The 23,630-nt window shown below is 30.7% G+C and overlaps 2 protein-coding genes across 8 annotated transcripts in view; both read right to left on the bottom strand.

Annotated features, from left to right (window-relative positions):
* Positions 1-809: 809 nt before the first annotated feature.
* LOC140061234 (fibrinogen-like protein A) lies at positions 810-4,081 on the bottom strand. Its single transcript, XM_072107743.1, has 4 exons — positions 3,427-4,081; positions 2,563-2,699; positions 1,933-2,194; positions 810-1,054 (listed from the first exon to the last, which is right to left on the bottom strand). The coding sequence occupies exons 1-4, from the start codon at positions 3,722-3,724 to the stop codon at positions 810-812; spliced, it is 942 nt and encodes a 313-aa protein (XP_071963844.1). The 5' UTR covers positions 3,725-4,081.
* Positions 4,082-5,206: 1,125 nt separating this feature from the next.
* The window catches only part of LOC140059881 (uncharacterized), a 39,710-nt gene continuing 21,286 nt past the window's right edge, over positions 5,207-23,630 (bottom strand). For 4 of the 7 annotated variants that reach the window (XM_072105849.1, XM_072105848.1, XM_072105853.1 and 1 more), the window contains exons 6-9: positions 23,488-23,534; positions 9,257-9,385; positions 8,583-8,844; positions 5,207-6,712 (exon numbers count right to left, since the gene is read on the bottom strand). In XM_072105849.1, coding sequence (XP_071961950.1) covers positions 6,465-6,712; positions 8,583-8,844; positions 9,257-9,385; positions 23,488-23,534 — 686 coding nt within the window. In that variant the 3' untranslated portion in view covers positions 5,207-6,464. The other 3 variants (XM_072105854.1, XM_072105852.1, XM_072105855.1) reach the window with 3 other exon arrangements.

The following is a 23,630-nucleotide window of genomic DNA, read 5'->3' as shown; positions in this document are numbered from 1 at the left end:
TTTCAATAAGCGAGCAGCGTTTTTTTGTAAGAAATATTTCTTGTTCAAAACTTAATTTTATTGGCTTGTTATAGGCCACTCAGGCTAGCCTACATGGGACGTAGGACAACGAAGTTTGGAATATAATAATATCGTAGTGTAGAAAATGAAATCTTTTTTTCATATAGGCCTAATATTAAGTTGTACTATGCAGCGCTTTTCCCAGACCAAGCACTGTGTAATGTGAACTATCCCCCACAAACCACCCCACCACCACCACTGATAAGAAAGTGCTTATTTTCAACAAGATCATGTGACAGAAATAAAATTCCAACAAATATGAAACATAAGGGAAAGCTATATTGATAACTATTGGAGTGTATGATCAATAGAAATCCAAGATCGAGTAACTCGCCAATTACCTCTGTACATGCACTAAGAATGTAATTAATAATTGATCGTCTTTGGTCTCACGTGTGTAGTATTGGAACAGTTGGTGAATAATATTTTTAATTTATAAAACTCCCTCATTATTTGCATGAGTAAATTTATGATTTCCAAAAACAATTATTATGTAGATCCAATGTTGGAGTTGTTTTGTTTGATTTTTAATATATTTAAAACATATAATAGCGTATTAATATATTATATTAATTAATAATTAACAAGTGATATGACAATATCACTATTATTCATTTATAACATTTAGAATAAATAACTAGCTATATTATTTAATAATATAATTATGTAATGATATTTCCAAATGTATAGGCCTATAATAGCTAAAAAACAAAAGTCAAATTATTCAATAATTACAGATTCTTATTTTGTTATGCTGCTCTTTTAACCATCATCACTGTTGTTTTAAGGCCATTATTAAAATTAGACCAGTTGATGCCATTGTAATCATTTGTACCTGGTGTAAGGTAAAGCCCATTCAGGTTTGAATAATAACAGTCATTGTACCACCAAGCACCTTTATAAGCCTCAGCACAGTTACTACTGCTTCTCTTATCGTTGTCTCTATCATACGTTGTAAATTGTTGACCATTGTGGTACGATTGCAAAGAATCACCTAAACAAACAAATATTAGATAATCTAGTTTACTTTATAAATATTTAAATTCACATTTATTTTTAAATTAATAATTGTGTTTGTGAATTATAAACAAAAAGATATATGAAAGTGAATATTATAATTTTATAATTATAACCTACAATTCGTAATTTATTTTATATTGATTTAAATTTGTCTGTAAAAGAATTGTATGCCATAACTTAAATCATAACGCAATTATAAATATTATTTTTGTTTCTCTATTTTATTTATTTTAAATTGTTTTAATTCTCGTAACTGTTATAATATCATATGGTTGTTTTATTTTAAATATTTTTGTTTATATTTTGTAAATGTAATAAATGTGAAATGTAAATGTAAATGTGGCTTGACTTGTAGCCTAACTAGTGTGGACGACACATGCTATAACTTTTTTCTCCCCTTAGTGTCTTTTCGTGTCGTGTGCTGCCACCAAACGGTGCCCGTTCGTCTGCCCACAACGACAGGGTCTGAATGGATCAGATAAGAACACCTACACCCACTCTTGAAAGATGATCTGGTTTCTTTTGAGTGTACACGAGCCAGATATGTACACGGAACTCCAGTTTTAAAACCTTACATTTAAAGGTTTTATTGGTCATAGTTATTATACTTAAATTACAACATGCAGTATGCAAGTAAATAGACTGTTCATTAAAAGGTACACGGATTTTCAGTTCCCCACCCAACTTTTTTTTTCCATTATCAATAAAACACCTGTTTAATACATAAGAAGGTATTATAACTTTATTTCATTAGGTAGATTAAGATTCTATAATTATTTCTTTTGTACCTGATTAAGAATGCATAAGAAACCCTACAATATGCTTGTTTAAATTGATTAAAGATATACTAACCTGCTGTTCCTGTGTATCCACTGATAGTCAAAACATAGTTAGAGTCCTCAGTACCAATACGAAAGAGAGAATATCTTGCGATCTTCATTACATTCAAGTGGTCTGTCATTTCTATCAATAGCTCAAATTCGCCATCAGCTGTTAAACGGTTGATTTGTTCATTACCAAGCCATAACTCTGTGTTCACGTTTCCAAAACCCTCTTTGTATTCTTTCCAATTTCGGTAGAAATCAACTGATCCGTCTTGTCTTCTCTGTATCACCTGATAATGAAAAGAAAGTAATCTTTACTCTACTTTAGCTTTACTAAAACAGTGATGACAGGCCCATCAACTAGCGTAAATAGCAATGAATGAAATGAGAACCTAACTGCCAGTAATAATAAATTGCTTGTTGGTTCTTAGTATGCAAGTTTTGGAACATTAGTATATAATGGTCGCTCTTTCGGTTAAAACTAAAACATATTTGTCAACCTGAAAGTTTCCGCAGTTATGTTTATGCTTCTAAAGCCATATCAGTGTTTTCTGTCCCTGGCACTGTTTTAGTAATGAATTAGTAAGCTGTGGCAGTGATGTTGGATCAACGGTACTTCTAATTTCTTTGAATAAATTGTTGCCTACTGTATACTTACCATCCAACCTCCATCTTCCCTCATGTCACAGTACACAGTAATCTCTGGTTCTCCATCACCTGGTTGTATCACATATTCACCACCATTAGCAGAAGGATTATATTGTAAAATGTCACCACAGTCCCTCATAAAACTCTCTAAAATAAAAAAAATTAAAAAAGATTGTTGTTTAAAAAAAAGATCACACTGGTATATTATTGGGAAAAATAGAGAACATTTCCTAGGCAAATTCAACAGCAACAAAATATCACTACCAATCAACATTGATGTGAACCTCTATATAAAGAATCCATGTATTGTCCCTTTGACTAATCCCAAAAAATTAAAAAATTAAAGATTTCGAAAAAAGGTGGGTCATTTTGAAGTATCATAATAGTTATTAACTATCACCAAAAATTTGTCGAAAAAAAAATCATTTAACTAAAATACAGACGTTTTTTTGTTTAAAAAATAACTTTGACTTCCAGTCAAAGTTTTCCATCAAAACATATCCCATAATGAAACGTGCTTGTTTCGCTACTCTGTATGCATATTTCATAAAACTTTTTTACGATCTGTGTGAAAATACCTTCTCAACTGTGACGAGTTGTAAATAATCCTAATTAGCATATGCAATATGCGTACTCGTGGTTTGAAATCTTTGTTTACTTTCGCTCGCGACAATTTTCCAGACGAAATGTTATCAAACTAATTTACCTGTTATTTACGTAAACTTGTTGTTTTGGCTCGAATTTTCGACTTAAAGTGAATAACTTTAATATTACTTTGATATGGCCAATTTAAATTTAGAATATTTTGACCATCATTTTTTTGTGTTTCAAGGGACAATACATCTTTAATAAGTTTGCAAAATTGTATACTTACTCCTTTCAATGTAACAAAATTCAGGCGCTTGAATTATGTTGTTTTCAACTGATGACGTTTCCAGTATTTGCTTATTGATTTGACAAACACGATCCTTCTGGTTATAGTTAACCGACAAGCAATCAGATTTCTTGGAACATTCCAGCAAACAATTTAGTTTGTGTATATTCTTCAACTCGTAACTCCAACCTTCAAAAGCATGCCCCTCTAGGATAACCGTATAATCATATGTATTGATCGAAAGATCACCGACAACAAAGAGCAGAAGAAAGAAAATTATTAAAGTTGAAGTTAGCATTGCGACGTTTTAGAATTATGTATTGACGAATGAAACGGTTATCGTGCCAATAAAATCTACAATTCGTCTTCAAATGCTCGACGTACGCCTGAATGAGTTTCTTAACATTGTGGTACGAACTATATTTTCATCTTATATGTATATGAAGACAGAGTTGATACTCCATTATCCAACCACATCAATAGACATGTCAGTGTGCACCAATCAACATGCTGAGTGTAAGATATGATTTACATAAGATTGTATAACTTTGTAATGTTTAGGTCTTAAGGTTACATTGAACCGAACATTTATATATATATATATATATATATAAAGGCAAATTACTGAAAAAAATGACAATGCTGTGGGTATCAGTGGCTGGATCTCAATGGAAATACAAAAATAAAAAGCGAAAAGCTAAATCAAAACGATAAAGTAAACAGCCAGAAAAGTTAGCATAGCTTTCGGGCAACACTAGCCCTTGTATATTTTATTCTATTCTTTAAGGGGCGGGTTTCCCGCTGTTGAATGAGATTGAATAAAATAAATAAAATAATAATGTATGAAAAATCATGAAGATATACATGCTCTTTTTTTTAGACGCATTTTTTGGTGTTCAAATTACAATAATTAAAATACAGATTACTTTCTAAAAATATTTAATTTATTTCTGTTTTATTGAGAAGCACCTGATCTGATTCAATACCTGCAACAATTCATAATGGGTGTCCAGTTATAATTTTTATTTGCAAGTCCTACGTATTCCAATCGAATCTTTTCTTTTTTTCTGTATGCACTTCCTCATAAAAAAACATTAAAACATAAATTATATTAAAAAATGTAATTGAATCCAGACAGAAAAGTGGTACATTTGCTGTGATAATCATGAATTTCTGTGCCATTTCTTTTTCTCATCTTTAAAACTCTGACCAGTTAAAATATTTAATAACATAAATAATTTCAGTAGTCTGGATAAACAATTCTGTAGTAAACACAAGATATAAATATATGGCCACTACAATCAATAATTTGTTCAATTTTCCAATATTAAATGAACTCGACTCTTTTTTAGGAGACATAAAACATAAGAAAACGTGTTTATCTCCAATAAATTATATATATAAGTATAGAATTTACGAACTGTATAATTCATTATGTGATGAAGATAAATTAAACAAACACATAATTATTTTCCTATATTGAATTAGCTGTATCAATCTATTTTGATGACTGACAAAACAAATATTATTTAAATAGGTACGTCGATTCTCTCCAGCAACAATATCTTACATAGCTTTCAAGTCAAAAATCTTAATGGTATCAAAATTTTCAAGTTTGAAGGGTAAATCATACATGTTTGGTTTTCACTAACTTGACCAACAAGTAATGGATTGATATTAATATACAAATATAAAACATAGGGGAAACTATAGATTGATAACTATTGGAATGTATGGCCAATAGAAATGTTTTCCAGCACCTGGTGTTTGTCTTCTTTCTTTCAATTCAGATGGGCCGTGTAGTCAAACGTCACAGCTGAACAACTGTGATAACGACGACATTATTTGAGAAAGCTTCTTGCGATAATTAATAAATTCACATTCTCTCCCTAGTAACCGCTTTGGTGATGCATTTCGTTTTTCTCTTTAATGCATTGATTATAATGACGAATAAAATAAAATATACTGAAACAGTAAGAATCGAAATCGAAAATCAAAATGATACTAAAACGTTATATCCATCTATATTGTTGATATGTATTGAAGAATACGACGCGCTTTATTTGATAGAAGGCCATTTTTATTTTTTATTTCATCTCCATCCAACATCGAGTAACTTGCCAATTACCTCTATACATGCACTTAGAATGTAATTAATAATTGATCGTCTTTGGTCTCACGTGTGTGGTATTAGAACAGTTGGTGAATAATATATTTGTATGTATATTGTTTGTATTCATATCTGAATAAACCCCCTCGTATTTGCATAAATAAGTAAATTTTAGTGAATTTCCAAAACAATTATTATGAAGATCCAATGTTGGAGTTTTTTTGTTTGATTGTTAATATCTTTAAAAAAGCCATCTTTACATTAAAAAATACATACACATTCATTATATGTTTTTATTTCATTTTTAATAACTTTAAAACAAGATTCAATATAGACTAAAAATCATACTCCTAAAGTTAGATTTACAAACTACTAATTTATCAGTAATGAAAGGATACACTGATTGAATATCAATTTAATGTTATTTTGTAATTAAAAACAATTAATATTAATGTTACTATTATATATGTAGTTATAGCATAAATTCAAATAATAATAAAATTTAAAAAAATAACTGTTATTAATCTTTGTATGCCTAATGAAAGTTTACATAATATTTATATTATTATATAAATTAAAATACTAATAATGTTTAAACAAATCACAAGTGATATGACAATATATTCGATTATTAATTCTGTAACATTTGGATTAGATAACGAGCTGTTATTTAACAATACAATTATTTAATGATAATTCCAAATGGATAATAGCTAAAAGAAACAAAAGAGGAATCTTCGTTATTCCTATATATTATTCATAAGTCAAATTATTCAATAATTACAGATTCTGATTATTTTGTGCTGCTCTCTTAACCATCATCACTGTTGTCTTAAGGCCTCTATCAAAAGTATACAAGTTGATGCCATTGTAATCAACTGTATCTGGTGTAGGTAAAGCCATTCATGTTTGAATCATGACAACTATCTTATGGTGCTCTTTTAACCATCATCACTGTCTTCTTGAGACTGTTTCTATTTTTATGGAAATACCACCAGATGATGCCTGACCAATCAGCTGTACCTGGTGTAAGGTAAAGGCCATTCAGGTTTGAAGAACCACAGTCTTTGTACCACCAAGCACCTTTGTTAAACTCAGCACAGTTACCACTGTGCTTATCATTGTCTGTATCATACGTTGTAAATTGTTGACCGTTTTGGTATGCCAAAGAATCACCTAAACAAACAAAACATATCATCTTTAGTTTACTTCATATATCTTTAAATTAAAATTCATTTTAAATATTTGTTTTTCTTTGTATTAAAAATAAAATAAAAGGTATTTGATATAAAAGGGAAAATAGAAATAATAAAATATCCTATAATTTGTAATTTATTAACATATTTAATTTTTTTTGTCAAATTGCCATACATTAAATCATAAACACAATTTAGGTCTATAAATAGTATTTTTTATTATTTAATTACATTTAATTTGTTTTTAATTTCACTGTGTTTTGTCTGATTTTACCAAAAAAATTGTTTTGGGTAGAAAATTCTATAATTCTGTAGTTACTGGCAGTAATTATATTTTACTCACTCTTTAACCTGTTTGTGCAATTATTTAGCAAGCTTGTTTGGATATTAATTATACACATACTGTTGCCTCGACTTCCTCATATATGCCTACATTAAAACAAATGTAGTTGCTGAAGTAAAATGATCAAATGTCATTTGACCTTGAGAGTTGTTCCATTACAGAATAGATAAGTTGTACCATGAGTGCATTTGAACATTTTAATGTTGTTAGATTTGTTTCAGGCCTATAAGAAAGAATTTTGAAGTGGGAAGGCCATCCAACAATTTACATTATAGACAATTTAGATTATAATAATAGATTAGATTATAATATCATTATTATAACTGTTTTGTTCTATTTTTCAGATGTTTTTAGGAGCTTTTCTTAACGTTGGTCCAACTTTTTTCAGCTTTAGTATGTTGCATAATACACTGTACATTTTATATGCCGTTATTTTTGCAATGGTTTAATTTTCGCAGATTTTGGGTTGAATGTAAACAACATGCAAACCGAAAAAAGCTACAGATTCTTACGGTACTGTCTCAGTACTGCAGCAGTGATCGACACTTTTGCAGTTATGATTGAAAATGTTCATCTGGTTTGTAGGTATAAGTATCTTGAAAATATTCTTTTTTTCAAACCAATAATTAGTAAAAACTAATTATTGGTTTGAAAAAAGAATATTTTCAAGATACTTTTGCAGTTAGTTTATTGGAAGTTTTGTGAATATAAAAAGGACTAAACAAATATAGAAACATTTGTTTTTAATTTACTACTGTAGTACTGTGAATACGGAATGTAGGCTAGACCTTAAGGCCCACTGTATGGGCCTCAGCTATAATAATAGGAAGTTAATATGATAGCTCGTGTCGACACTTTTATACTTTACTTTAGGCCTAGACTAAAATGAAATCTGTGAAAATATCAATACGCGAAAACGTCAAGAAAGTAGTTAAGCGAATCATTCTGTATGCGAAAATATTTCCATTTACAGTATTCATTTGAAATCAGTTTCTTTTATTTCTAACCTAAATAAGTTCCAAATACCTTGGTGAAATTTGATTTCTATCTTTTTACTTGATGTTTTCTACAATATTTGCAAATAGATTAATATGTAAACAAATTCATTAAACAAACGTGTTCCCACTGGAGAGTTATATTGATTAGAAAACACTAGAAAATTGTCAACTTGAATAATAATACTATTACATTTTAACATGGGTTCCTCATTTATCTATGTTCTATTTCACGCTACAAATTATTACCCTAAACTTTAGGAACCTTGGGTACAGTACATGTTTTAGGTTCTGTCCCAGTCAATGTCCTTATCATTTATTTAAGCAGTTGTAATTCTAAACATTAATTTTATTATACACTTCAAATGTGATAAATAAAAGAAAAACATACAGTATGTGAGTAGTTCATAGACTATTTTTACTGCAACTTACAAAGAGTGTAGGAGTGCTAAAAGTATCAATGTTAATTCTTTGTTTACTTTCTTCAGATAAAATTGATTGAATATACTAACCTGCAGTTCCTGTGTATCCACTGATTGTCAAAACATAGTTAGAGTCCTCAGTACCAACATGGAATTGGGAATATTTTGCAAACTTTGTTACATTCAAGTGATCTGTCATTTCTACCATTAGCTCAAAATTTCCATCAGCTGTTAAACGGTTGATTTGTTCATTACCAAGCCAGAACTCTGTGTTCACATTTCCAAAACCCTCTTTGTATTCTGTCCAATTACGGTAGAAATCAACTGATCCATCTTGTCTTCTCTGTATCACCTGATCATAAAAAGATTTAGTTATATATATATACTCTAGCCTACTTTACTGAACAAGCATAAATAGAACTGAATGAAATGAGAACCTGGTCAGTATTATTACGATTAAAGTACACTAAGTCAATAGTGTATCATTTGACTACACTTAAGTTGCTTCTTGGTGCTTAGTATGCATGATTTGGAACATTAGTATAAATCATTGGCCTTTCAACTTAATTTTCTGTAACGTCGCACTGTTGCTGGTAAAGGCTTATCTCCCAAATCATTAACATTGTTCTCTATAATAAATGTTTTCTGTCCATGCTGATCCCTGGTAGTCCTTATAGTAATGATGATGGATACATTTTGTTTTTGTTTGTGTGTTATAGAATAATTAATAAAGATGGGTTTACTCTTGATAACTGTTGTCTTACCGTCCAATTTCCATCTTCCCTAATATCACAGTACACATTAATTTGTGGTCCTCCGTCACTTGGTTGTATCACATATTCACCACTCACAGGATAAAATTGTGAAATGTTGCCACAGTCCCCCATCAACCACTCTAAAATGTATAAAGTTTGACGTGTGTTATGGTGGGAAAAACTCACTGATATTTTTTAGGCAAAATCAAGTGTTAGGATATACAAAATTATTCATAGTTTGGCTTAATTTGTCATTATATTAAGGTCATTTTTCTATTCAATTTTTAGTTTTTAATGTGGCTGATCTGAATCATCATATCTGAGTTACAACCATCCAATGGAACTCCTCCTCTTATTACTCTGATAGGTGTTAGCAAAGAATATAGGCCTCTATCTTTTGTTTTATTCACACATGAAACAACTAAACCGCAAGATTGTATTTTAACTCTGATAGAAAAGAGTGTGTCTCTATAAAAGAATTGACACTATCAAACTCTATGTGTCAAAAAAGTTTGATGTGCCCTTATATGGTAGTGCTATGCTTAAATATGTTAGTGATATGACATCATCATGTCCATATATGGGCACATCACATTTTTTGACACATACAGTTTGATAGTGTAGACAAACCTTAAAGCTTAGATACAGGCATGAATTTTAAATATAATATCTGGTAATTTGTACATAAATCAAATATTTGCCAAAATTCTGCCATAAAAACTTTTTTTCAGTAGTTATGTAGTTTAACCTAATGTAATAACATGTCTGGTGACTCCCTAAAAGGTGAAAAAAGATGATGGATGTACGGTGGATAATTTTTGCTATAGCATAAAAATAAAATTCTAAAATTGAATAAAAAAAAAAGTAAAATTCACGTTATATTACCTATATTTAGTCATCTGATAACATTTTTTACTAAACTGTTTATTTTGTATAGCTTTTTTTTAAAAATGCCTCTCTATTTACAAAATTTGTACTATCCCTACACTGATAAGAAAGTGCTTATTTTCAACAAGTTCGTGTAACAAAAATAAAATGCCAAAAATAATGAAACATAGGGGAAACTATTGATCGATAATTATTGGAATGTATGATCAATAGAAATGTTTTGGCCGCACCTGGCCTTGAAGTTTAATAATAATGTAAGAATCAATAATTTGAGAAGTTCTAGGTGACCAAGAAACACCATTAAATCTCTTGGTGGTAATCCCTATTGATGCCTATAACATGTAATATCAAATACTGAGTCTATACATTTAGTAAAGCATTAAATTGGTTTGATTTTATTAGCTAATCAAGGTAAATGTACTGTAACACTATCTTAAAAAGCAATTTCATTCGTTTATTTCATTTAATTTTATAAATAATTTTATAAACAAATATTTCTATTGTTACATAGAAATTAACAAGAAGAAAAATACCATTAATAGTGGATTTTTACAAGAAGTCAAACATTGTCACGTAAAACCTGGACAAATTAGCTAATTTCATTTTTGTTATTTCATTTAATTTTATAAACAATTATTTCTATTAATGTTGCATAGAAAATAACAAATAACTAATTAAACCAAGAAGAAAATTACCATTAATAGTGGATTTTTACAAGAAGTCAAACATTGTCACGTAAAACACAAAACCAAAAAATAAGTAGAATTTAATATTTGTTACTTTGACGAATTATAAGACACCATTTTCATAATTTTACTGATAAAAAGAGAATAAGATAATTGTTTTAGCAAGCATATAATAAAATTTGAGCGAAAATTGAGCACAGATTAGCGAAATGCACTCTTGAAGGTGATTATCTATGACAAAAGGTGAAAAAACTCTATTTTAAAAATTCATGTGGCCAAATGGTGACGTCATACCATTTTGTACGTCTAATATGCACATGAATTCATATTTACAACTCATTGGCTTTCGTAATAAGTTACACATTTTGAGGTCATCTTCCATTCTAAAGAGTATTTGCATTTTAAAAAGGGATGGAAAAGAAATTTGTCAGCACTTTTGGGCACTTAATGTGTGCATATTGTCATTTTTAACGTGCTCGTATAGAGATATTTTATTTGTCTGTTGCACGACATTCTCTGGGATGATTGAGCTGTCATTGAAAATAGTAACAATTAATATGTGCTATTCGTTTTTGTTTTTGGTTCACGTCAGATTACTAGTATTTGCCGGGGTTAGATTAGTTATTATTACTACTTTAACATTTAAATTATTAAACACCTTGTCAACTGTTGTGAGTTGTAAAAAATCCTAATTAGCATCATGCATAATGCATACTCGTGGTTTGAAATCTTTGGTTACTTTCGCTCGCGAAAATTTTCCAGACGAAATGCAATCAAATTAATTTACCTGTTAATTAGGTTAGGTTTTTGGGTCGAATTTTCGACTTTAACTGAATAACTTTAATATTATTTTAATATGGCCAATTTAAATTTATAATATTTGACCTTCATTTTTTGTGTTTCAAGGGAAAATACATCTTTAATTATGTCAACAAACAACCAAACAATCCTAGGCCTAGCAAGGCTATAACGCCTAGGCCTACCCTAATACTAACGGCATATGACCGTTTCGGCCACAGACAGTTTCGGCCACAATAGATTTCTATGGCGCGCCGCGCCGCCATTCACGCGTATTTTAGACCGTGCTATTGTTTTTGCTATTAGTTATCGCATCTCATGCTTTGTTGTATAGTATGTTTTATGACTATTACTACCATTACAGTGTTATCATTCTTAACGTTATTCCACTACAATTTGCATTTATTAGATTTGTTGTTTCCATTCCAGTTTAGTTGTATCATGGAGTCTTGGCGAAAAACAAATTCAACTATCAGTGACACAGTTTAAATACTCTCTTAGTACAGACGGCGTATTAATAGTTTGGCTATGAAAAAAGAAATGCTAAGAAAAAAAAAGAAATTTAATTAAAACGTTTTTCCTTCCATTGCTTAGGTGTAAAGAGGAATATCAGGAACTCACACATCAATAGAAGCAGAATCAAGAAGAAAATTAGTGATAAAAAAAAATAAATTTAATAAAACTTTTTCGTCTTCATTTGATTAGTTTTTAATACAATACAGGAGTAATTCAATGCTTTATCATGGAGCTTAGGTCTTAAGAACACATGTGCATAAATAAAACGAACATATCAGACTCAACATAAAAATAATAATTGAGTAATTTGCGGCGATACCGTATGCATTTAACATATTTTAACATGCACAGAATAAATGAACATATCATATCATGTCAATAATATACAAACAAAATGAGTAATAATTCGGATAAAAATGCGACTAAGGATAACATTTGTGTTGCGTTCAATACGAACGTCAGAGGAAGTCCCCAAACTAATTACTAGGCCTATTATCAACACTCCAGAAAAGAAAATATGAAAGAAATTTGCAGAAAGAAGCAATTAAACACTGTTATTTCAAAGTTCGGAACGCCCGTAATTACTACGGAAATTTGGCCCAATATTACGGACGTAGGGAAATGAAGATAAATAAATAGGGTACTACGGAAATACTTAAATGATGGGGAATCCCCGGCAAAATGCAATGACTACGGACAAATCAACGACCCATATGACGGGGTTTTCCATGTACCTTCTCATGACGCACACAGTCAGAAATTCATTCTGAACCTGTTCAGAAACATATCTAAAAAATAAATTCTTCAATGCCTTAGCATCTTCTCTTGAGTAGTGGTGTTTTACTAATATTTCAAGTTCATTTTATTAGGTAAAATTTTACACGCAAAAACAAACGCACGCATTTCTATTAACATTTGTTTACCAGTGTTTCATTTACATCTTACAACATTCTAATTCTTAATAATTATATATTTTCCTCAATTGTTTCTTCCGATAAAATAAATCGTATTCTTAAAGCACTTTATAATAATAATAATAATTATTATTATTATATATTATTAATTATATTAATTATTGGTTAATTAATTAGAGCCGACGACGTTAGCATATTGCCGTTTATCGTACATATTATTACACATCGTTTTCTGCTTTGCGTACGTCGGAACAGTGATGATTAAACTTGATAGAAGTAAAAGTATTTTTCACCCTGCTGCTCTAGCCCGCTACGTCACACGAGATGACTCATTCATTAGATGAAATCAAGCAGCTTTATAGTACTACACTTTGACATTTTTGTTAAAATGGAAACTCCACTATAATTTCACCTGTTGAATCCAAAAAACGGCTGGGAAAAGAGTCGACAAATCCCAAAGCATTTCTGGTATTTATGAGTCCCATGATATTACTATAATTCGCTGTCAGATAATCATTGAATTATTATCAAAACAGTCCATTGAAGTTTTTGTTTGTAATAGGATACTTGAAGTGACCCCCAGACTTGACCTTAGCAATAACAATAAGCGAGCAGCGTTTTTTGTAAGAAATATTCTTGTTTTACATTGCAACGACAATGAATATTAAAAACAGGAAATGTACGTAATTTAGCTATTCTAGTTAGGTCTATTTTACCATCGCATGTGGCTATCTTTATCTATACTAATTAAATCCTGGTAAATATCATTAAATATTTATTAATATAAACTGAATATATGCATGTGATGCCAGATTACATTTTCAGTTTGTCCGATATCTTAATCTATGCATTTGTGCTAATGACATGATTGTGATATATTGCATATTAAGTCGAATAGGCCTATATTGGACTTAAGTTGCAACCAATTGCCTTAAAGTTTAATTCAGAAGTAAATGATAAAACAATTTGCCATATTATGGCTGTACCATTAGTTAACTCTGTCGTTGGTGAATTTTGGATTATAGTTGTACTTATCGGTGTTGTCTTAGCATTCGCCGTTGACTCTGTAGTTGATGTATGTGTAATGGTTGTCGATCGTAATGCAAGACCGTTCGTGTTGGACGTGTCAAATTCACTTACTGCTGATGCCTCGTGTGTGGTCGTACCAATCGCCATTGTAGTTGACTCTGCAGAAAAAAATGTAATATATTAAAAAGCACTATTTCCATATTATTAAATATATTGCCATATTTTTCCTTTTTTTTTGTATAATCACTTTAATTAAACTTATCTAAACATAATAAAAGTTTGAGGGGAGCTCTTCTTTAAGGAGAAAACTAATGATCAAAACGTACCAAGCACGAACCATTTACGCAGGAGGCTAGAAAAAGCTTTGTTTCCAGCGTCGCGGGACACTAACTCACATAATAAAAATATTTCTTTTGAGTCTGGTATTTTTCTCGATAAAATAAAAATTGCAAAGATTATCCCTGTCTATAAAGGAAACATTGATGAAATTATAAATTACCGCCCGATATCAGTGTTACCTGTATTTTCAAAAATCTTTGAAAAGGCAATGCATAATAGTCTATATATAATGACTATCGAACCAAATTTTAAATTTTAAACACCCACCAATATGGGTTTCGTGCTAAACACCTGACCTCACACGCCGCACTTAAACTAATTAAAGATACTAGATGGTACGCTCGCTTCTCGCGCCCTCTCCACACATGGTTCTCAAATACACAGTAATTCCAGCGTAAAAAAACTTGTGATTTCAAATGTACGTATCGCAGGATAATACATTGTCGTTTTCATAAACGAATAAATAGACAATATAATTTATGTAGTCAAATTAGGTGCATTTATACCAATGTCAACCACATACAGTGTGTTCATAATTGGCGTCAACGGTCATAAATTGTATTTCCGGTCATTTTATGTGAAAACGTTTCATTACTACAAATATAAATGTATTTATTCTGAACAAAATGACACCAAAATCGATTGAAAATGACCAGTAGTTATAGAGATAATATACAAATACGAGGTCAATGGTCAAACTGAAAGAAATTTTTTTTTAATTTTTGGACGAAATTTTTTATTAGAGCAAATAGAAATATATAGTTTGTGAACAATTTGAGACCAGTTAATTCTCTAATGTGTATAGTTACCAAGATATGAACATTTTTTTTTGTTTTTGTGGTGGCCATTTTGAAATCAAGATGGCCGCCATACCGGACATTGGACACTTTGGCACCCCCGATATTTTGAATCTATATACATCAAAGAAATGTTGTGCCAAGTTTCATGCACACCTCCTGGCATTAACTGCTCTACTTTTAGTAACGAAATATTGTTTCATGTTTTATAGGCCTATAAATATACATTTTATTAATTTTATTGTTTGTTAGGCAGGATAGTCAGATGCTCACATCACCATTACACATGTCTTGACAAGTTAGTGAAACAGTGTGGTGATAGGTGATGTGAGATTCCGTTTTCGGACTTTTTCTGTTGTCTTGGTCAATTTATTCGGTTTTTAGGCTATTTCATGGTTTATTTTACATCAACATTTTTTCATTTTCACACTTGTGCTAAACAGCGCATAGAGACTATATTTGTATTTTGCGCTATATAAATTTAAAACCATAAAACCATAAACCATAAATAACATACCACTAAATACAGCAAAACATTTGCGATTTAATACATTATTAAAACTGTCTCTGTTATAGTAGATTGAAATTGTAAACTTTGTAACGATACATCACTACAACGTTTATATTTTTTATGATTATTAATTAAAACGTTGCAACTGTCAGTAATAAAGTTTATTTGTATATTATGTGTTTATATATCTAACAGTAGAGTATGGCGCGCCAAGCTGTCATTTATTCAGAAATAAAGATATCTTTAAAACTAATTAATAGACATATCTTTATTTAAAACTAAGGTATCTCTATTAAAAACTAAGATATCTCTATTTAAAACTAAGATATCTTAGTTTTTAATAGAGATATCTCTATTAATCGAGATCTCTATTAATAGAGATATCTCTATTATTAAAAACTAAGATATCTTTATTTAAAACTAAGAGATAAACGAAATTTAAGCTGGAAAGCCTAATTATGTCTTCAAAAGTAAACTATAGTGCAACAAGATGTAAGGTAAGTTATTAATTTGAATACTCTTCTATTTATTATTATATAATACGGCCGGTAATGTAACAATGTAAAGCTTTTAATTACAATATTATTTTAGGCATTAAATGCATGTGTGCAGCATGTATGTTTAAGAAGCAGGCTAGGCCATGGCTAGCAGATTATAAAATGTCGGAGGTCCATGTTTTGTGTATAATTATTATATAAAAATCATCTTAAGTTATATTTCTATTTAACACATTTTCAGATCATAGGCTCGTATTATGTAGCCGAGATAGCCAGTACAATAACATTGTAGCACTAGCTAACAAAAATCAATCGGACTGGAAAGAAATTTCAGAAAAAATAAGATGCCTGTATAATCTAACATCGGTAAGTGCGTTTAAATCACATAATTTAAATAATTTTTATAAAGAAGATGTTAGTTATATGTTATTATACTGTAATTTCTTATCCTAAATTATGTAATTATATATTCTAGGTTTATTTTATTTTTTTAGTAATGTGTTTTGTTGTGGATCCCTACGAGACAAGTTTTTAACTTCTAGAAGGGATCCATGATAATAATGACTACCAATTACTGCTTTATCTAGGTTCACTTTAATATCTTTTTTCTATTTTGTATTATTCATTCATATCTAAATAAATATTATCTGAATTATCTGAATTATATATTAGTCTTCTTTCAATTATTAAGGAACGTATTCATGTACACTTATAATACTATAATTCAAATTTCATAATTATTTCTTCTTTCAAAAGCAAGGTGGACATTGTTTTTCTAAATTATAGAAAATAATAAAACAATATTAACATATAAACATATTAACTTGTTAATAGGAGGGTAACATAAATAAATCTTGGAATATATTTATTTTTTAAATCATTATTAAAAATATCATAATCGATCGAAATAAATCTGTCCTCAACAGTGTTTTGTTTACAAATTTGGCAATCTAAGATACGTAAATAATTGAGTTTACATTTTTGTTTCTTTTTTCAGGAACCCAAAATCAAATATTGTGGCAACAAATGACAAAGTGAAAATTTTGTAGAAGGCAAAGAAGTACTGATGGGGCGCGATGGAAGGCTTGATAAGCCCGAAATAAAACCCGTAGATAAACTTTACGACGCTTGGTTTAAACGCTACAGATTCATGTTGAACATTGTCAAATTTTTCATTATTTATAGATCATTTAGTATTTTTGTTGTTGTAAAGAATTTAACTTTCTATAAATCACTCATCAAGTACTCACTTCAGCTATTTCCAGTAGCCTTTGTCACGCAAATTATAAATAATAAATCCATAACAGTATTTATAATTGTCCTGTATGTGTAAGTTGTGCATCTGTGGATTCTTTTACATTTCGATAGCCCATTGCAATGCCCATACGTTTCTGGATATGGGGCCCATATGGGTTTTGTATGGGATGGGCTTCCTAAGATGGGACCCACATGGGTACTGGGAGCAAAACCAGAAGAATCCAATATTGGCAACCAATTATGATACCCATTTGTTTTCAGATATGGGCCCCATATGGGTTTTGTTTGGAATGGGCTCACCAAGATTGGACCCACATGGGGCTTGGGTGCAAAACTGTTAAAATCCCATATGGGCAACACATAATTTGCCCATGAAGTCTTCGGATATGGGCCCCATGTGGGTTCTGGGATAGGCCACTCAATATGGGACCCACATGGGTATCGGGTGCAAAACAAGATGAATCCCATATGGTACCCATATGCATTTAACATATTTTAACATGCACAGAATAAATGAACATATCATATCATGTCAATAATATACAAACAAAATGAGTAATAATTCGATAAAAATGCGACTAAGGATAACATTTGTGTTGCGTTCAATACGAACGTCAGAGTAAGTCCCCAAACTAATTACTAGGCCTATTATCAACACTCCAGAAAAGAAAATATGAAAGAAATTTGCAGAAAGAAGCAATTAAACACTGTTATTTCAAAGTTCGGAACGCCCGTAATTACTACGGAAATTTGGCCCAATATTACGGACGTAGGGAAATGAAGATAAATAAATAGGTTACTACGGAAATACTTAAATGATGGGGAATCCCCGGCAAAATGCAATGACTACGGACAAATCAACGACCCATATGACGGGGTTTTCCATGTACCTTCTCATGACGCACACAGTCAGAAATTCATTCTGAGCCTGTTCAGAAACATATCTAAAAAATAAATTCTTCAATGCCTTAGCATCTTCTCTTGAGTAGTGGTGTTTTACTAATATTTCAAGTTCATTTTATTAGGTAAAACTTTACACGCAAAAACAAACGCACGCATTTCTATTACCATTTGTTTACCAGTGTTTCATTTACATCTTACAACATTCTAATTCTTAATAATTATATATTTTCCTCAATTGTTTCTTCGGATAAAATAAATCGTATTCTTAAAGCACTTTATAATAATAATAATAATAATTATTATTATATATTATTAATTATATTAATTATTGGTTAATTAATTAGAGCCGACGACGTTAGCATATTGCCGTTTATCGTACATATTATTACACATCGTTTTCTGCTTTGCGTACGTCGGAACAGTGATGATTAAACTTGATAGAAGTAAAAGTATTTTTCACCCTGCTGCTCTAGCCCGCTACGTCACACGAGATGACTCATTCATTAGATGAAATCAAGCAGCTTTATAGTACTACACTTTGACATTTTTGTTAAAATGGAAACTCCACTATAATTTCACCTGTTGAATCCAAAAAACGGCTGGGAAAAGAGTCGACAAATCCCAAAGCATTTCTGGTATTTATGAGTCCCATGATATTACTATAATTCGCTGTCAGATAATCATTGAATTATTATCAAAACAGTCCATTGAAGTTTTTGTTTGTAATAGGATACTTGAAGTGACCCCCAGACTTGACCTTAGCAATAACAATAAGCGAGCAGCGTTTTTTGTAAGAAATATTCTTGTTTTACATTGCAACGACAATGAATATTAAAAACAGGAAATGTACGTAATTTAGCTATTCTAGTTAGGTCTATTTTACCATCGCATGTGGCTATCTCTATCTATACTAATTAAATCCTGGTAAATATCATTAAATATTTTTTAATATAAACTGAATATATGCATGTGATGCCAGATTACATTTTCAGTTTGTCCGATATCTTAATCTATGCATTTGTGCTAATGACATGATTGTGATATATTGCATATTAAGTCGAATAGGCCTATATTGGACTTAAGTTGCAACCAATTGCCTTAAAGTTTAATTCAGAAGTAAATGATAAAACAATTTGCCATATTATGGCTGTACCATTAGTTAACTCTGTCGTTGGTGAATGTTGTATTATAGTTGTACTTATCGGTGTTGTCTTAGCATTCGCCGTTGATTCTGTAGTTGATGTATGTGTAATGGTTGTCGATCGTAATGCAAGACCGTTCGTGTTGGACGTGTCAAATTCACTTACTGCTGATGCCTCGTGTGTGGTCGTACCAATCGCCATTGTAGTTGACTCTGCAGAAAAAAATGTAATATATTAAAAAGCACTATTTCCATATTATTAAATATATTGCCATATTTTTCCTTTTTTTTTTGTATAATCACTTTAATTAAACTTTTCTAAACATAATAAAAGTTTGAGGGGATCTCTTCTTTAAGGAGAAAACTAATGATCAAAACGTACCAAGCACGAACCATTTACGCAGGAGGCTGGAAAAAGCTTTGTTTCCAGCGTCGCGGGACACTAACTCACATAATAAAAATATTTCTTTTGAGTCTGGTATTTTTCTCGATAAAATAAAAATTGCAAAGATTATCCCTGTCTATAAAGGAAACATTGATGAAATTTTATAAACAATTATTTCTATTGTTGCATAGAAAATAACAAGAAGAAAAATACCATTAATAGTGGATTTTTACAAGAAGTCAAACATTGTCACGTAAAACACAAATCCAAAAAATAAGTAGAATTTAATATTTGTTACTTTGACGAATTATAAGACACCATTTTCATAATTTTACTGATAAAAAGAGAATAAGATAATTGTTTTAGCAAGCATATAATAAAATTTGAGCGAAAATTGAGCACAGATAAGCGAAATGCACTCTTGAAGGTGATTATCTATGACAAAAGGTGAAAAAACTCTATTTTAAAAATTCATGTGGCCAAATGGTGACGTCATACCATTTTGTACGTCTAATATGCACATGAATTCATATTTACAACTCATTGGCTTTCGTAATAAGTTACACATTTTGAGGTCATCTTCCATTCTAAAGAGTATTTGCATTTTAAAAAGGGATGGAAAAGAAATTTGTCAGCACTTTTGGGCACTTAATGTATGCATAATTATTGTCATTTTTAACGTGCTCGTATAGAGATATTTTATTTGTCTGTTGCACGACATTCTCTGGGATGATTGAGCTGTCATTGAAAATAGTAACAATTAATATGTGCTATTCGTTTTTGTTTTTGGTTCACGTCAGATTACTAGTATTTGCCGGGGTTAGATCAGTTATTATTACTACTTTAACATTTAAATTATTAAACACCTTGTCAACTGTTGTGAGTTGTAAAAAATCCTAATTAGCATCATGCATAATGCATACTCGTGGTTTGAAATCTTTGGTTACTTTCACTCGCGAAAATTTTCCAGACGAAATGCAATCAAATTAATTTACCTGTTAATTAGGTTAGGTTTTTGGGTCGAATTTTCGACTTTAACTGAATAACTTTAATATTATTTTAATATGGCCAATTTAAATTTAGAATATTTGACCTTCATTTTTTGTGTTTCAAGGGAAAATACATCTTTAATTATGTCAACAAACAACCAAACAATCCTAGGCCTAGCAAGGCTAAAACGCCTAGGCCTACCCTAATACTAACGAAATATGACCGTTTCGGCCACAGACAGTTTCGGCCACAACAGATTTCTATGGCGCGCCGCGCCATTCACGCATATTTTAGACCGTGCTATTGTTTTTGCTATTAGGCCTAGTTATCGCATCTCATGCTTTGTTGTATAGTATTTTTTATGACTATTACTACCATTACAGTGTTATCATTCTTAACGTTATTCCACTACAATTTGCATTTATTAGATTTGTTGTTTCCATTCCAGTTTAGTTGTATCATGGAGTCTTGGCGAAAAACAAATTTAACTATCAGTGACACAGTTTAAATACTCTCTTAGTACAGACGGCGTATTAATAGTTTGGCTATGAAAAAAGAAATGCTAAGAAAAAAAAAAAGAAATTTAATTAAAACGTTTTTCCTTCCATTGCTTAGGTGTAAAGAGGAATATCAGGAACTCACACATCAATAGAAGCAGAATCAAGAAGAAAATTAGTGATAAAAAAAATAAATTAATAAAACTTTGTCGTCTTCATTTGATTAGTTTTTAATACAATACAGGAGTAATTCAATGTTTTATCATGGAGCTTAGGTCTTAAGAACACATGTGCATAAATAAAACGAACATATCAGACTCAACATAAAAATAATAATTGAGTAATTTGCGGCGATACCGTATGCATTTAACATATTTTAACATGCACAGAATAAATGAACATATCATATCATGTCAATAATATACAAACAAAATGAGTAATAATTCGGATAAAAATGCGACTAAGGATAACATTTGTGTTGCGTTCAATACGAACGTCAGAGGAAGTCCCCAAACTAATTACTAGGCCTATTAGCAACACTCCAGAAAAGAAAATATGAAAGAAATTTGCAGAAAGAAGCAATTAAACACTGTTATTTCAAAGTTCGGAACGCCCGTAATTACTACGGAAATTTGGCCCAATATTACGGACGTAGGGAAATGAAGATAAATAAATAGGGTACTACGGAAATACTTAAATGATGGGGAATCCCCGGCAAAATGCAATGACTACGGACAAATCAACGACCCATATGACGGGGTTTTCCATGTACCTTCTCATGACGCACACAGTCAGAAATTCATTCTGAGCCTGTTCAGAAACATATCTAAAAAATAAATTCTTCAATGCCTTAGCATCTTCTCTTGAGTAGTGGTGTTTTACTAATATTTCAAGTTCATTTTATTAGGTAAAATTTTACACGCAAAAACAAACGCACGCATTTCTATTAACATTTGTTTACCAGTGTTTCATTTACATCTTACAACATTCTAATTCTTAATAATTATATATTTTCCTCAATTGTTTCTTCCGATAAAATAAATCGTATTCTTAAAGCACTTTATAATAATAATAATAATTATTATTATTATATATTATTAATTATATTAATTATTGGTTAATTAATTAGAGCCGACGACGTTAGCATATTGCCGTTTATCGTACATATTATTACACATCGTTTTCTGCTTTGCGTACGTCGGAACAGTGATGATTAAACTTGATAGAAGTAAAAGTATTTTTCACCCTGCTGCTCTAGCCCGCTACGTCACACGAGATGACTCATTCATTAGATGAAATCAAGCAGCTTTATAGTACTACACTTTGACATTTTTGTTAAAATGGAAACTCCACTATAATTTCACCTGTTGAATCCAAAATACGGCTGGGAAAAGAGTCGACAAATCCCAAAGCATTTCTGGTATTTATGAGTCCCATGATATTACTATAATTCGCTGTCAGATAATCATTGAATTATTATCAAAACAGTCCATTGAAGTTTTTTTTTGTAATAGGATACTTGAAGTGACCCCCAGACTTGACCTTAGCAATAACAATAAGCGAGCAGCGTTTTTTGTAAGAAATATTCTTGTTTTACATTGCAACGACAATGAATATTAACAACAGGAAATGTACGTAATTTAGCTATTCTAGTTAGGTCTATTTTACCATCGCATGTGGCTATCTCTATCTATACTAATTAAATCCTGGTAAATATCATTAAATATTTTTTAATATAAACTGAATATATGCATGTGATGCCAGATTACATTTTCAGTTTGTCCGATATCTTAATCTATGCATTTGTGCTAATGACATGATTGTGATATATTGCATATTAAGTCGAATAGGCCTATATTGGACTTAAGTTGCAACCAATTGCCTTAAAGTTTAATTCAGAAGTAAATGATAAAACAATTTGCCATATTATGGCTGTACCATTAGTTAACTCTGTCGTTGGTGAATTTTGTATTATAGTTGTACTTATCGGTGTTGTCTTAGCATTCGCCGTTGATTCTGTAGTTGATGTATGTGTAATGGTTGTCGATCGTAATGCAAGACCGTTCGTGTTGGACGTGTCAAATTCACTTACTGCTGATGCCTCGTGTGTGGTCGTACCAATCGCCATTGTAGTTGACTCTGCAGAAAAAAATGTAATATATTAAAAAGCACTATTTCCATATTATTAAATATATTGCCATATTTTTCCTTTTTTTTTTGTATAATCACTTTAAT

The sequence above is a fragment of the Antedon mediterranea genome, chromosome 10 (genome assembly GCF_964355755.1).
Source record: "Antedon mediterranea chromosome 10, ecAntMedi1.1, whole genome shotgun sequence".
NCBI lineage: Eukaryota > Metazoa > Echinodermata > Crinoidea > Comatulida > Antedonidae > Antedon > Antedon mediterranea.
Note: the sequence above shows the minus strand (reverse complement) of the source record. Positions and strands in the feature narration are given on the sequence as shown.

Excerpts from the sequence above, each read along its gene's own strand:
- LOC140061234 (XM_072107743.1), bottom strand. The coding sequence starts at position 3,724 with ATGCTAACTTCAACTTTAATAATTTTCTTTCTTCTGCTCTTTGTTGTC. Across the intron at positions 2,700-3,426 it reads ATTTTGTTACATTGAAAGGA|AGAGTTTTATGAGGGACTGT; the intron begins GTAAGTATACAA and ends TTTTTATTTTAG. Across the intron at positions 1,055-1,932 it reads TGGATACACAGGAACAGCAG|GTGATTCTTTGCAATCGTAC; the intron begins GTTAGTATATCT and ends TTGTTTGTTTAG.